The sequence below is a fragment of the Salvia splendens genome, chromosome 19 (genome assembly GCF_004379255.2).
Source record: "Salvia splendens isolate huo1 chromosome 19, SspV2, whole genome shotgun sequence".
Lineage (NCBI taxonomy): Eukaryota > Viridiplantae > Streptophyta > Magnoliopsida > Lamiales > Lamiaceae > Salvia > Salvia splendens.
The window spans coordinates 5,275,607-5,289,546 of NC_056050.1; the positions used below are offsets into that span (position 1 = coordinate 5,275,607).

The following is a 13,940-nucleotide window of genomic DNA, read 5'->3' on the forward strand; positions in this document are numbered from 1 at the left end:
ACGGACTATAAATGAAAGAATGCATATTCTTGGAGGACGGAGGGAGTACTATTTTTTTATTAGTCCGTCCCAGAAAGGTATGAACTTTCTAATTTTAGAATAATTAAACTTAAACAACACATTACCCATATACATTATTTTATCTACAACTTATACTATTAGACTACAATCTTATTTACAATCTTAATGATGTGGAGCTAACTCTTCACTAATACTAATACTTACACCAACATTTATCTTTCTCTCTCACTTTACCAAATATACATTAAAATTCGTATCAAGTCAAATATGGACAACATTCGGCAGAAAAAGGGAGTACTAGATCATTTTTCCTCTTTTCTCATTTCTAATAAAAAAACTTATTATGAAAAACGTGTGTACTTGTTGTGTGTGGAAAGAGAGACATACCGACCATCCTTTTTTATGAACAAAACTCATTTAGTCAATAAAGAGAGAATTTTCAGCGGGGATAAACTTTACATTGATGATCCATTTGAAGGGGTTTTGTGGATAATTTGTTGGTCGTGACGCATTCTATTTATGGCCATCGAAATTGAATTAGTGTTTAGAAATTCTGTAGGATTGTAAATTATTAAATGTGGTCAATTATAATTCATTTAATTATAGTACTACTATTTTGGCATGTAGTATGTGGAACTTGAACTTTCAAAACTCGAGCTTCTATGTAATGTGATAGCGATATATAAACCGTCATGTAGCTCTGAATGAGAAAATGGTAAACGAGAAAAAGAATCTTCTCCACATCCTAGTCATTTCAAATCCTTTATATACAAACAATTCTCCAATAAAATAATATTTTTCTACCCATACAAAGTAGTCTTGATCCCAGGTGGGAAAATTGATCCCCATAAAAGAAAAATAAATGCTACTATCAACCTACTAATTTGTTATGCCTTGAGAACGAAAATGGACTGCAAAAATAGAGAAAGGTAGCTTCACAAACGAGATTGCCATATATTATCCGATCAGATGTTCCACCATTTACGTTTTTCCATATTCTTAGCAAGCTCATTAGCCATATCCGCAAAGTTCTGAGCACCGTTCTGTAGCTCTTCCGTGCGCAGGCTGAGTTTCTGGTTTCGAAACAAGACATGAATACATATATATCATCCTTTCATTTTCCACATGAGCTGACAGTGACCAATTTCTGTGTAACGATTACCTCAAGTTTCTCTCGGCGTTCCATAAGTTTATCCCTTGCTTGTGATGCTGCACCTGCTGCATCCTGAAACAAACTAACAAAATCAGACTACGCATTTCCTCACCAATCTTAATGCCTAACAAAAGCTATTTGAAGGGAAAAGTTTACCCCCGTGTTCCTATATTTTGCAATGATTTCTTCAGTTGTACGTACTGTTGGTTTAGTGTTGGTGGAACTACCTTCGAATAATTTATGCCGCTCAGTTGCCTCATCTGGATAAGCATAAGCAGGAACAAATGTTCAAGGGTCAGTAAGGCATGTAACCACAATCTAGAAATAATGTTCAATCAGAAATTTGTAACATTAACCTTTTGAGCCACCGGTGCTCTTTTGTGAAGATGATACATAAGGAACAGGCTCTTCACCTTTTGAGCCACCGGTGCTCTTTTGTGAAGATGCTACATAAGGAACAGGCTCTTCTTCAATATCAAGGTCATCTGCAAATAATGAACACTTTCATGAGCATAATTATTTTAAATTTTCTTTCTAAATATTAACAATTAAAGTGAAGTGTGACTTAGTTGGTAAGGCGCTGCTTCCTCTCCAACCAATAGGTTGGGAGTTCAAGTCACCACAACCATGGAGTGAATGAGGAACCATTATTGATCCTCCTCATTCCTCCTTTAAAAAAATAAGAGTAGCAACGTATGATAAAGTGGTGTACAACACAACTCACCTATTTGAAGTTCCAAGTCTTCAAAACTAAAGGGTTCAGAAAATGGAAACCGTGAGAATATAGATTCTAAATGAGCAATCACCATCTCACGACCTTTTGCATTATTCATAAGTTGCTCTTCTTTATCACCTTTCAAACCCTTCATCAGATTATTCACAAACCCAGGCAGAGCTCTCTGGTAATGGAAAAAAAATATAGTTTAAACGGGTTCAGGTAATGAAATCTATAAACTGATTGTGGTTATGACTACCTCTTCCTTCTTTTGATTTTGGAAGTAGTTAACATCAGCATCGGCAGCTGCAGCAAGGACTTCATCGTGTAGGCAAGGCAGCGGCTTACGAATCCTAAGAAAACATAGTTTCTTGTCAGGACTAATTGGAGAGAGACAAATTGGTTTTCTTTTTTTCGGGGGAGGGAGGGGGGGAGTGAAGGAGGACAGAAGACCTGAATTCATCCGCATATGCGATAAGAGATACAAGAGCAAATTCACAACCATTGACCTGTAAAAGATAGAGACCATAGTGCAAGTTACATACCCTCACAAAACAAGATTGAAACTGCTGCTCATAATTTAGTGTCTTTAACAATTGGTACTGGAAAATATTGGTTTGAAATGCAGTATGCTACACTAAAGCATATCAAGATCTGGGATGATACAACAAAATTACAAGTAATATATGAAGCTGGAAGGGAATTCAAGAGTTAGAATTGGAATTTGCAGTGTTAGGACGAAAACCTAAGTTACGCCATTTCAAAAGCTGCTTAAGATTGTATGATCATATCATACATAATATTTCCTTTCTTTTTATTAGATATATCAATTTAATATCGCCGGTAAAACACCCCCCCACCCCCACCTCACATGATGAAATCAATCAGTTCACAACACTCTGAACCTAATATTCGGTTGAACAAAATAATCAATTTAATATGGAGTTTCAAGAAAATGCAGGAGAGTTGTGTTCGACAGAGAACCAGCACGATATGCTTTGATTTACTTAAGCTTAATAACCGTGCAGGAATATTTTTTCGTTCAGAATTTCTTTTCAATACATAGTGGAAAAACAGAATTTTATAGGAATGGGAAGAATCTAATTTCACTAATTCAAGAAATATATGCAATAAATTACTTCATATGTTCCAAGTTAGGGAAGACGTTTCTTTTGGGCACGAGATTTAAGAAATTGGTGTTCAAAGGCTAAAGTGGAGAGAGAAAAAGAATGAGAGAGAAATAGAATACAAAGTTTTTTGCCAAAAAAAGGAAACGACTCAACTACCTTGGGATGACCCGAAAAGGAATACGACTCAACTACCTTGGGACAAAGGGAGTAAAACCTAAGGGCAGAAAAAAAAATTTATAGGTACCAACCAGCGTAATCTGCCCTTCCTCAGAAGCACTGATTGTCTTTTCCATTTTGTTCTTGAAGTTCCACCTTAGTATTGACATCAATGAGTTCTCACCCAGCAGTTTAAGATCTGGTAAAGACCTAAGAGATACACACCATTAATTCTGCATCCAAAGAAGTGTGAGACAGTAAAATAATTCTAAGTGTATTTTTAGTTTGTGGATGATTGCCAGATAATATGCAGTGATATTATCTTAATCTCATTTTATCATTTTGATAAGCATATACCATAGGGAGCCCTAACTTAACCAAAAAGCATGGTCAAAGGTAAGGGTTGACTCCCTCTAATATGTCATTCCACACTTTCATGTGGAACCGATGTGGGATTCGTATCACATTTTGACATTAATTTTAATATCTTCAATGCTCCTCTAATAAAGATAATCGTTCTCCATAATTTAAAATTATCTTAAATGAGTAAATCATACTCCCTCCGTCCCACTTTAGAAGTTCTTGTTTACCATTTTTTGGTATCCCACTTTAGGAGTCCCGGTTGGAATATTCCATAAATGATAATAGGCCGACATTCCACTAACCTTTTTCCACTCACATTTTATTATAAAACTAATATATAAAAGTAGGACTCATATTCCACTATCTTTTTTCACCAACTTTCCTTTACATTTCTTAAAACCCATGCCGAACTCAAATGAGACTCCTAAAGTGGGACGGAGGGAGTATCATTTTATTAGTATAAAGTACCTCGCAGGATAACCATTTACAAACAAGGCACTTGAAGCATTTTTAGTTCATGTAATCAAGTTAAATAAACCATGCAGTTCACACTTAAGTTTTAACATAGCCTCACTTGGTATTAAATCACCTTTGTACAGTATAAATCTCAATGAAAACTGTGCACCTAAGAGGGTATCATGGTCTAAAAGAGTCAGATATGCAACAGAATAAGAAAGTAACCTTAGTTCAATTTCTCCACTTTGATAGAATACTACCAGCCCATATCTTTCTGCATCTCTCTTGATGACTGTACTCCAGGAACACTGTTTTCCATGTTCTATTTTGTTGAAATAGTTATTATCCCCCTAAATTCAACAATTTCTTATAAGGTGTGAAAGAAAATTCTTAAATTAAAGAGAGAACCAGTTGAAAGACAAGCACCTGAATCAAAGACTCTAAAGTGTAAAAGTAGAAGGCTTCCTCACAACAAAGTAGAATTTGAGATGCCAGCATCTTGTCACCAAAATTAGACTCCACTGCTTTAGCATTTGGAAAACCACTCTGATTCTTATGAATGGATACTGAAGCCTCATTCTGAGCTTCGATATGCTGGGAGTATGTGACAGAACTTTTGGACTCTTCGCCAGGATGACGCTGGTCTGCACTCAAAATTCAGAAAATATATAAATATCTGAGTCTGAAACACTGCATAAAATAGTAAGCAAGGAGCACACTTGCCTAATATATGCATGCTTATTGCGATAGATTTTTCCTTTGGATGCGTTGGCTGTGAACTGATCATATTGCCTGTGGAACAGTCAATCAAGACCATCTGAGCATCTTTGGTCAGGACAATCACAACCTCTGAACCAGGTGCACTTTCAGTTTCATTGTCAGATTTGTCAGCCAGGTTACGACGAGTTGGACATGTTCCAACAGACAGAGATGTGATAGGAGAGTTTGAGTTAGATATACAGTCTGTAACAAATATAACTGAAGCTGAACCGGTGTCAAGCACTGCGATCTGTAATAGGTACATCATAATTTTAGAATGAAATTTACAGGTTAGGAAACAATTATTAGTTTATCAATTTTGGTAGAAACAGCTCTTGCCTGTCCACATTCAAATCCAGCAACAAGTCTGACTCCAGAAGTAGCAAACCTTAAGGCACACACAGGAGAACTAAGGATGGAATATATGGTAGAACAATAATTTCCATCTTGAGGTACGCAATGGTGAACTGTAGATAAGGTACATGATGTTCATCATATCTTTAAAGATTTTCTCTGTCAGATAAGCTACTAGAAGAGGCAACAAGACTCATTCAAAGGTAAACTGTAGATAATATAAATGGTCATATTAAAAAATGTAAGCTACCATAACTACTGAAGACAGTAGTTATGGTAGCTTACAAGAAATGTCTACAGTTCATACAAGAAACAGCATATAGTAGTTCATAATCAAGAGTGTTGTTTTACGATGAAGCCAAATGTTTCCATACACACTCTTAGGAAAAACATCTATTTGTATTGAGAGCCATGAAGATTTTTACATAATGCACAAATACTGAAACCCAACTTTAAGGCTAGATTACTCACTTAATTAGAGGCAGTCTATACAATTGTGGTCACTTATTATATACTCCCTCCGTCCCACTGTAGTAGAAACGCTTCGTTTTGAGCACTCGTTTTGAAAAAATGATAAAAAATAGTTAAAGTGGAGATAGAGATAATAATATAGAGAGGAGTCTTCCCTACATTATTATCTCTCTTACTTTACTCTCTCTTCACTTCAACTATTTATTATCATTTTTCCAAAATAAGTGTTCAAAACGAAATGCCTCTACTACAGTGGGATGGAGGGAGGGAGTATATGAGGTCAAAGAAGCTGAACAGTGAACTAATTTGAAGCTGACTCCATATATGAATTAATTGCCTCAAGTAACACAACATTGATCCTAATCTGCAATTACAACACAACTTTTAGAATGTTGTGATTACAACACCACCTTTTAACTTTTTTCAATCATGCGAAGTTTGCCTCACATGTAAGCTAAATAGACATTGCAGATTAAACAATGTGAATTTACGGCTGTTTTGAGGAAGTTGTAATTGCAATAAAAGGTGGTTATTTAATGCAGCATTTTGAAAGTCATGTTCTGATTGCAAATTAAGGTCAACTCAAGAGATCAGCATCATCACATGCATCTCTATTGGGTTGTGCCAAACGAGCCGCCAAAACTTCCACGTCATATTATGAATGATACCTTGATGTTTTGTTTCAGTTACGATGGTAATTGTTGCTTGATAAGAGTCTCCTTGTAGCTGATAAAGGAAAATCTGTACAGAGAAATCAAAGTTTAGCAGCATTATATTACCACTTTTATGAAGCTACTGACAGACAAAATTTTCGTACCAAACCAGATTCGTTGCCAACAGCTAAGGTTAAGTTTGGAGGATACAAATCCAATGCTGATATTGGAGCGTTAGCACCAGTAACTTCAATACCCTTTACCTGCAAGCACATGGACCAGTAACTTCAATACCCTTTATGCTGTTTAACAGTATGTATAGAGAAGTCACCAAAACCATTAGTACAATTGATAGTTAATACTCTACTTACCTCAGATCCTAAAACAGAAACAAGTGACAGAACAGGCAAACTGGCATCCCAGATTCGTACAGACCCATCATGATACCCTCCTATATAAATTCTCTCAACAGTATAGCATTCGCTTGTAGAAATTTGACAAGTAACACCACCTCTAAGAGGCCACATTGCACTCCCACCGGTCAGCATTTTATCTGGATGCTGCTTTGTAGGGGAAAATGCCTTATAAAACTATCAATAATCATTAAAATGGAAGAAAACAGAAAAGTATTGCACACAAATCAAGGCAGATAATATCGGGTACCTTTGAGAGTGAACCAAGAACATTCCCCTCTGAACCCATCATATAAAGCTTACCCACAGTCATATATGGTTCTACAGTGGGTATGAGTGAATTATACTGTGAGGCTTCCTTACAATGATTCTTTCCTCTCTCAGACTTTAACATAGACAGCGAAGCATATTCATAAAAATGCAATTGCCCTGGACTGGTCAAAACAAAAAATGACGTGCCACTACTGTGGTCTGCCTTATAACTGTTTGATATTACAAGAAGATCTGCAAAAGATCCGTGGAGGGTGAGGTCAACACGGTCAATGCACTTCAATCTTGATAACCCAGAAGACCAGTTGAGGTCAAGGATCTGCATTGCATAAGTAAACTTTCACTAAAAAATGATATATTCAATGCTAGAATGAAGGGTAATTTGGGAATCACTTCTAATTCTGCACAGTACTTTGTGAAAATAGTAAGCAATAAATTTACTGAAAAAGATAAAGATCGTCCAAGACAAATTTGTTTGCAAACATCTAACCTGATAGCAGATGTAGTTTGATTAAACAGACAATGAAAATCTAGTTTGAGCACAATATCTCTTATTATTCTTTTATGGCTTTAAGAACTACTCCATGAAGCAATCATAAAGTTCCACATAATGACCTTCATCTTTTAAAACTATTCTCAGCTCTGTGTGTCACGTGATTTCCTCTATCACCAAATAAGTATGAACATTAATACACTTCAAGACGAAGTTTAGTGAAGATTTGGATCAGGGACACATATTGTTCAATACATAACCCATTAAGATCTATGTATGTATTATTTCCCGTATCAATCTACATGAACAAATGGGACCTCAATCTGATTACAAAGGATTCAAGATTGACAGTAGGCAAACTTTGTCCGAGGTGCAGACGAAGTGAAATACATCAAAAGAATTGGCAACTAAGACCTGGAAATATGGTTGACTTTTCTTTACTAATACAAAAAAGCATAATGTCAAAGAAGGTGAGAAGATCAATTACATTCAGGGGCTCAAGCATACCGTTAATACTTCTTCAGCTCCAATATCTACTCCACCATATGCAAAGAGTTGACCTCCATAACCATTATGAGCTTTGCTGGATGACCAATGGAGAACAATGACAGGAAGTTTCTTATCCCCTGATGACAGTTGTATCTTAACAACATCATCAGGTGACTTCTGAGAATTCTGACCTTTATCACTGTCAGAAGCTGATAAGTTCCATAATAAAATATCTCCATCCACATAACCAACAGCTAACATGGATCCATCAGGTGACACCCAACACAGTGAGCTTATTTCCTTCTCTGTTTCTTCATTATCTAAAGAATCATTCAGATGGGTGTGGCTCTCACTGTCGGAAAAATTGACAACTGCACCACCTCTGAGTTGCAGATCTCCATAGCCTAAAACGCGGACAGCTTTGTCTTGTGTAACATCCCACAGAATAATCGAACCGTTTTCATAAGCAATCAAAACCCTGCAAAATAGCAGACTGGTCAGTGTTGACTGTAATAACTGATACTTCTACCAAAATCCACAATTTCCATGGCCAAGGATGAGTTCGATCCATTAGGTTCTTCGATTTGTTCAGAAAAGAAAGGAGAGACAAGAATTGATTACGGATTGAAAAAACTTCCATTCATTTACTTACCAGCATCACCAACAAGTCCAAGGAACTAAAATGAAAAATATAAAGTAAGTTGCAAACATAAACTAACCAAAATTATAACATGAAGCGATGGAACTTGGAAAAGAGACAAACTATACAGTAAAATTTGTTTGCAATAGAAAAAGTATACAAAAAAGGAATCTTAGATTTGTATTTCAACTGTTTGTCCAAGTAGATTAAGCAGAAAACTAGCTCATTTCATTGTAATTCCAGGTATACAGCCTAAAAACTCAAGCCTGGAACACGTTACCCCAATGAAAATGGAATATGGCCATGCATGATACAGAAAATACATTTCAAAACAGTTTTTGGGAGGCACCCAATAAATATGATAAGACGAATTACTGCAATTTTGCATCTGAGTATGTCTCTGATTATCTTTCAGACACTCCCAAAAGAACATGTGGAGCAAGTTGGGCAGATTGGAAGATATTAACTTTCCCTCCTTTGGAGTTAAATGTCATCTCACAAACTCAAGTTTGTTTCTTCTTTGGGGTCAATCTATGATAAAGTCCCATTTTTTATTAACAGAAACAGGAAAAATGCTGCGTACTTGAAAACGCATAGACCATGTGCGTTTTGAAGACCCACACGCTTTCTGTGTTTTTAAAAATGCACAGGCTGTGTGCATTTTCCACTTAAATTAAACGAGAACCAGCATCCCCATTCTACTAGAACAGACCCCCCCCCCACACACACACACAACGAGCCTCCCTTTCCAGCCGATTTTTGCCACTTTTTTGGTAAGATTTCCTTCATTTTTCTTATTTCTTTACCAATTATGTGCATTATGATTATTGTGATGTTGTTTTTACTTGGACTTTGTTGTTTTGAATATATTTTAGAAATTTAGGTAGCAATTTGTTGATATATGAATTATGATGCTGAAACAAAGTTTGTTTTATTATCTTAGCATGTTGATAAGTGAACTTAATTCTGTTTTGGCAATATTGTTTCTAAATTAGATATTGGATGCACAATGGCTATAAATTCTCTCGAGTATACCTTCCAAAAGTTTCCGTTTTTATTCCATACCGTCATGCAGAGACAACTCTTTTCTTATTCGCGTATATTCTTGAGTGTCCATGGCCATAATAATGCAGAACTATTTGATGAGATTCATTTTCTACTTATATCATTTGAAATTCTAATCAGTGAATAATAATTTAGTAAATTCTAATCAATTGAAATCCTGATTCATCAATGTTGATCAAAATACTAAGTCTAACAGAAAAAGGTTTGCTGTAATTTCATTCTAAAACAATTGATAAGAAAACTACCAAATGGTATTCATTTGCCAATCAGAACAATACAAGCTTGGAAAGCAAGACAAAAAGAAGAAATCTATTTCCCAAGCAATTGGAAACAAGAATTTGCACAAACAGGTGAAAGCCTAGAGTTGAGTACTAATAATTTAAGTAGGTTCGAGAGAATGTTGTTGTGGATATAGATTATTGAAAATTTCAAATGGAGCGTCAGAGTAGAGAACTGATGATGCGAAACCGCAGTATTAGCGAGTGATAAAATATCTGAATGCACCTACTAGAAGCTGTTAGGTTTTTTTAAGGCCAACAAGACAGAAAGAGAAATTGATCTTTCATCAACATTCTGTAGCTTATGCAAAGGTCAAACCCAATGACATATAAACTTGTGGAAAGGCTATATCACATAGTGTAGTAGCCCATTATCCAAAGTTATAACACCAGGATTGTGCTGGAGATGCCTCACACAATTAAATGACAATCTTAAAGCAGAGTATTGTTGCAGCTGTAATAAATTGCAAACCCCAGGAGAAATTGCACAGAACTGAGGTGATTAATTTCCAAGAAATTAAGAAGTGATTTAGAATCATAATATATTTACCTATTCCCAGACAAACAAGGTTGTGAGAGCACGCCAACAATGGACTGATGATCAGGCAATGTAATCCCAGATCCTTCTACAAAATTAATGGCATTGACAAGTTACTTTAATGATGCACTTTAATCATTACGAAATAAAATTGTAAATCAGAAAAACAGAAACAATATTGACTTCAAATGAATCAGATTTATGCCCAATAGGCCAAGGGCATGCATAAGTATAACACACACATATATAGGATTATTGGGTATGGATTTGGTAAAAACTATACCTAGTGTAGGAGCATAGAAATATAACACATATACATAGGATGATTGAGTATGGAGCATAGAAATATAACACATATACATACGATGATTGGGTATATATTTGGTAAAAACAATACCTAGTGTAGGAGCATAGGAACTTAGGTCTTTGCATATATTACAATTTGCAATGTTTTTTATGATATTTTTCTTTATACATACAGCACATTTTTAAATAATAATGCTTTTTATAAATTATAACGATATATTTTTCATAACAATTGTAGACTACACAAAGATCAAAGGTCCATGTTGGTTCATAGTTCGTACACTAGAAAAAGATTTTTATAATATTCACTTCTAAAATAAAACTTACTATAAAAAATAAACCACGAACAATGAATCCGCTATGGAGCAAATATGAATTCAGTAGGAAATTGCAAGAAGCCAAAAATAAATTTTTTTGTCACCTTTGGAGTTCAAACCCAGGACCATGAATTCATTCAACAAGGTGATGAATCCACCGTATGAAGACATATTTCCTAAGCCTAACAGTGTCTTGTAGAATAAACCATATATATGTGAGTGTATATATACATGGGTTGGCTACTACATAAACCACTTTTAAGATATAAACTATGAACCATGAATTTCGATGTGGAACATGTATGAATTTGCTAGGAAATTGTATGAATTCAAAAATTTAATGTCACCTCTGGGATTCGAACTCTGGACCATGAATTAATTCAACAAGGTGATGGATCCACCATAGATCTTTATGATCTAAGGCCTGAAATCGTTCCTAATTTATAGTCTAAAAGTGGTGTGTAGAATAACCACTCCCTATATATATAAATATAATCCTTCCCTTCAAGCTTTTGAAACGTTTTTTTTTCACACATATTTTACTATGAAGATGCACACTTTCCATATTTAGCAAAAAAAATAATTGACAAAAGATGGACTACGCAATTATTGCAGATTTATTAAGTATTTAGGTCACTAAATCTTCACAAGTTATGAATCCTCAGCCTTCTTGCATTACCACCACTAGTAAATCAAACTCATAAGCATTACTTTCAGAATGTCATTCTAGAGATCCAGTTACCAGCAATCAGATTTGGAGGAATGTGGTATGGTAATGGAGCAATGTTTTTTTCTTCAGCATCATACTTTAGCACTGACAGGAAGCCATACTCATCTCCAAGATATCTGGAAGTTCAATAATAGGAAGGACATTTATGCCATGTCTGATGCACTACTTCAGATAAACATATAAAATACTATAGATCAAAATCTCTTACATGTAATTGGTTCCGGAGATAACAGAAAATGCAGTTATAGTGGATTCCCATTTTATCTTAGAAGATATACACCTCATCCCAAGATCCCATACCTAAGAAAGTTGCATACAGATATAAGTTAAAAGAAGAAAATGGTGGTTGATTAGAAAACGAAAAATCTAACCGAGTATCAGGCATAAGATGGAGATGAATCTATAGCTGATTTCGGAACTTGAATATCCAAATGGTAACTATAAAAATTGTGAAGATTGCCAGGGAAGACAGAAGGATTTTACCAGAAGATAAGCTAGAGTATACATGCACAATTGCACACAGTAAGTTAGACAGAGCACGTACCTGGATTTCATTTTCATAGGAGACACTCACTAGAAAACCCTGGTTTAGCAGGAACTGAAAAGAGCAAGTGAAAACGAAAAGGTATGTAATAAGAACTTCAATCATTTATGAATGGGTGACTGATGTAAATGCAGCCAGTGTCAGCATCATTATCATGTAAATATAGGAAATTAATAGGAAACCATTCGATAGAGGGTTGACGTGGAACAGTCATAATCTAGTGAAACATTCAGGAAATCAGAAGAGAAGAGGAGATGGATGGAAGAAAATTGTTCTTATTTATTACGACTATAGTAACAAACCTCTAGGTACTTAAAGGGTAAAGCTGTAGGAGAGATAAGAAGAGCTTCAATGTTGCCACCACCAATCACTTTAATCCTGCCATCCCTGCAGCCCATCCAAACAAATGATTACTAAAACTACGGATAGAATACCATTGTAACGGCTAGATCCTCCACTGTGATCAGATGATCTATAACTCAACCATGCAAACAGCTATCTCGTTCCGTATCACATAACATGAAAAAGAGCAAGCAATAAAATCTATGATGGTTAATTCATAGGCAACAAAAATGGACACAAACTTGAGATGATGAGTTACTGCAATCGGAATAGCAAAATTATGCTAAATTGGAAGGAATGAGGTAACAATAAAAGAATGTAGCTTATTAACTACTGAAACTAGATGCACGTTACAACTGAACATACAAGATTGGTAAATTATCGGAAGTAAATAATTGCTAAATGTAAAACAATATACACCAGTTTGTATGCCTCAGAAATGAATAATAGCTACCGGCATAACAAAAGACAAATGCACCGAACATCTACTTGGACATTGAACGTACAGAGTCCCTACTGCCAAGAGGCCTTGAATGGGATCAAAAGCAAAAGTCGATGCAGTTGATGGGATGCCATAGTGAACAGCGACAAGTGGTGCCAATTCGGAAGACACCATGGTTTCCTGAGTAACATCCTGCTATACAATAATATAAGAAGACAACCATAATTATCAGTAAATTTTACACGGATTGCCAATAGGTGTTCGGTATACTGCAAAATGATGGTTACATAGGCATTATATGCCCTGTGACAAATTATTTAATTTCTTGGAACAGCACAGCTCCAAACTTATGAGTATCAACAACAAAATAAAAACTCCAAATACCATGTTGGCTTTTAAACTTAATTGCGATCAAAATCAACAAAAAGACAGACAACATATGCATGACTATAAGAGCTCCCACAGCAATCATAAAATTCCAAATTGTTAAAACCCAAACATTTTAAACGAGGGCAATTCATAAAAAAAATCGAGCTTTGATTCGCAAAAAAATATGAAACGAACCGGAAAATTAAAATAAAGGAAATTATGAATAAATTATGGAGCTCACCAGGGAAGAAGGTGAAGGTTGAGGCTGAGTGGGTTTTTGGAATAATTTAGCGAACATATTTATATCAATGAAATCGGGAAATCGATTAACAGTAATTTTGACTTTAAAAATTGGATGATATTAATCCGATTCAGTCGTTTTCGTGTGCAATTTTGCTGGACTTTGATTGTGAGAACTAATGTTCAACGGTGGGTAGTCGGAGACGATGGGTAATGTATATCCGTATATACTA

The 13,940-nt window shown here is 35.4% G+C and overlaps 1 protein-coding gene across 7 annotated transcripts; it reads right to left on the reverse strand.

Moving 5' to 3' along the window:
- Nucleotides 1-737: 737 nt before the first annotated feature.
- LOC121779672 lies at nucleotides 738-13,940 on the reverse strand. Of its 7 annotated transcripts, none has more exons than XM_042177045.1 (24): nucleotides 13,709-13,940; nucleotides 13,163-13,293; nucleotides 12,617-12,701; nucleotides 12,315-12,368; nucleotides 11,979-12,070; nucleotides 11,783-11,886; nucleotides 10,430-10,505; nucleotides 7,915-8,374; nucleotides 6,895-7,233; nucleotides 6,603-6,821; nucleotides 6,396-6,494; nucleotides 6,247-6,319; nucleotides 5,093-5,220; nucleotides 4,718-5,003; nucleotides 4,421-4,638; nucleotides 4,220-4,344; nucleotides 3,268-3,385; nucleotides 2,343-2,398; nucleotides 2,149-2,242; nucleotides 1,899-2,073; nucleotides 1,588-1,659; nucleotides 1,331-1,434; nucleotides 1,184-1,246; nucleotides 738-1,094 (listed from the first exon to the last, which is right to left on the reverse strand). In XM_042177045.1, the coding sequence occupies exons 1-24, from the start codon at nucleotides 13,763-13,765 to the stop codon at nucleotides 987-989; spliced, it is 3,336 nt and encodes a 1,111-aa protein (XP_042032979.1). In that variant the 5' UTR covers nucleotides 13,766-13,940; the 3' UTR covers nucleotides 738-986. The 7 variants fall into 7 exon arrangements, with proteins under 7 accessions (XP_042032979.1, XP_042032976.1, XP_042032978.1 ...); XM_042177042.1 differs by having other exon boundaries at nucleotides 1,531-1,659; nucleotides 13,163-13,290; nucleotides 13,709-13,939; XM_042177044.1 differs by having other exon boundaries at nucleotides 1,531-1,659; nucleotides 6,603-6,791; nucleotides 13,709-13,939.

What these genes read in the sequence shown, in the direction of transcription:
- LOC121779672 (XM_042177041.1), bottom strand. Translation starts at nt 13,765, where the DNA reads ATGTTCGCTAAATTATTCCAAAAACCCACTCAGCCTCAACCTTCACCT. An exon ending in CCTATGAAAATGAAATCCAG is followed by an intron (nt 12,071 to 12,314) that starts GTACGTGCTCTG and finishes CAACTTTCTTAG; the next exon opens with GTATGGGATCTTGGGATGAG. An exon ending in AACGCCGAGAGAAACTTGAG is followed by an intron (nt 1,095 to 1,183) that starts GTAATCGTTACA and finishes TTTCGAAACCAG; the next exon opens with AAACTCAGCCTGCGCACGGA.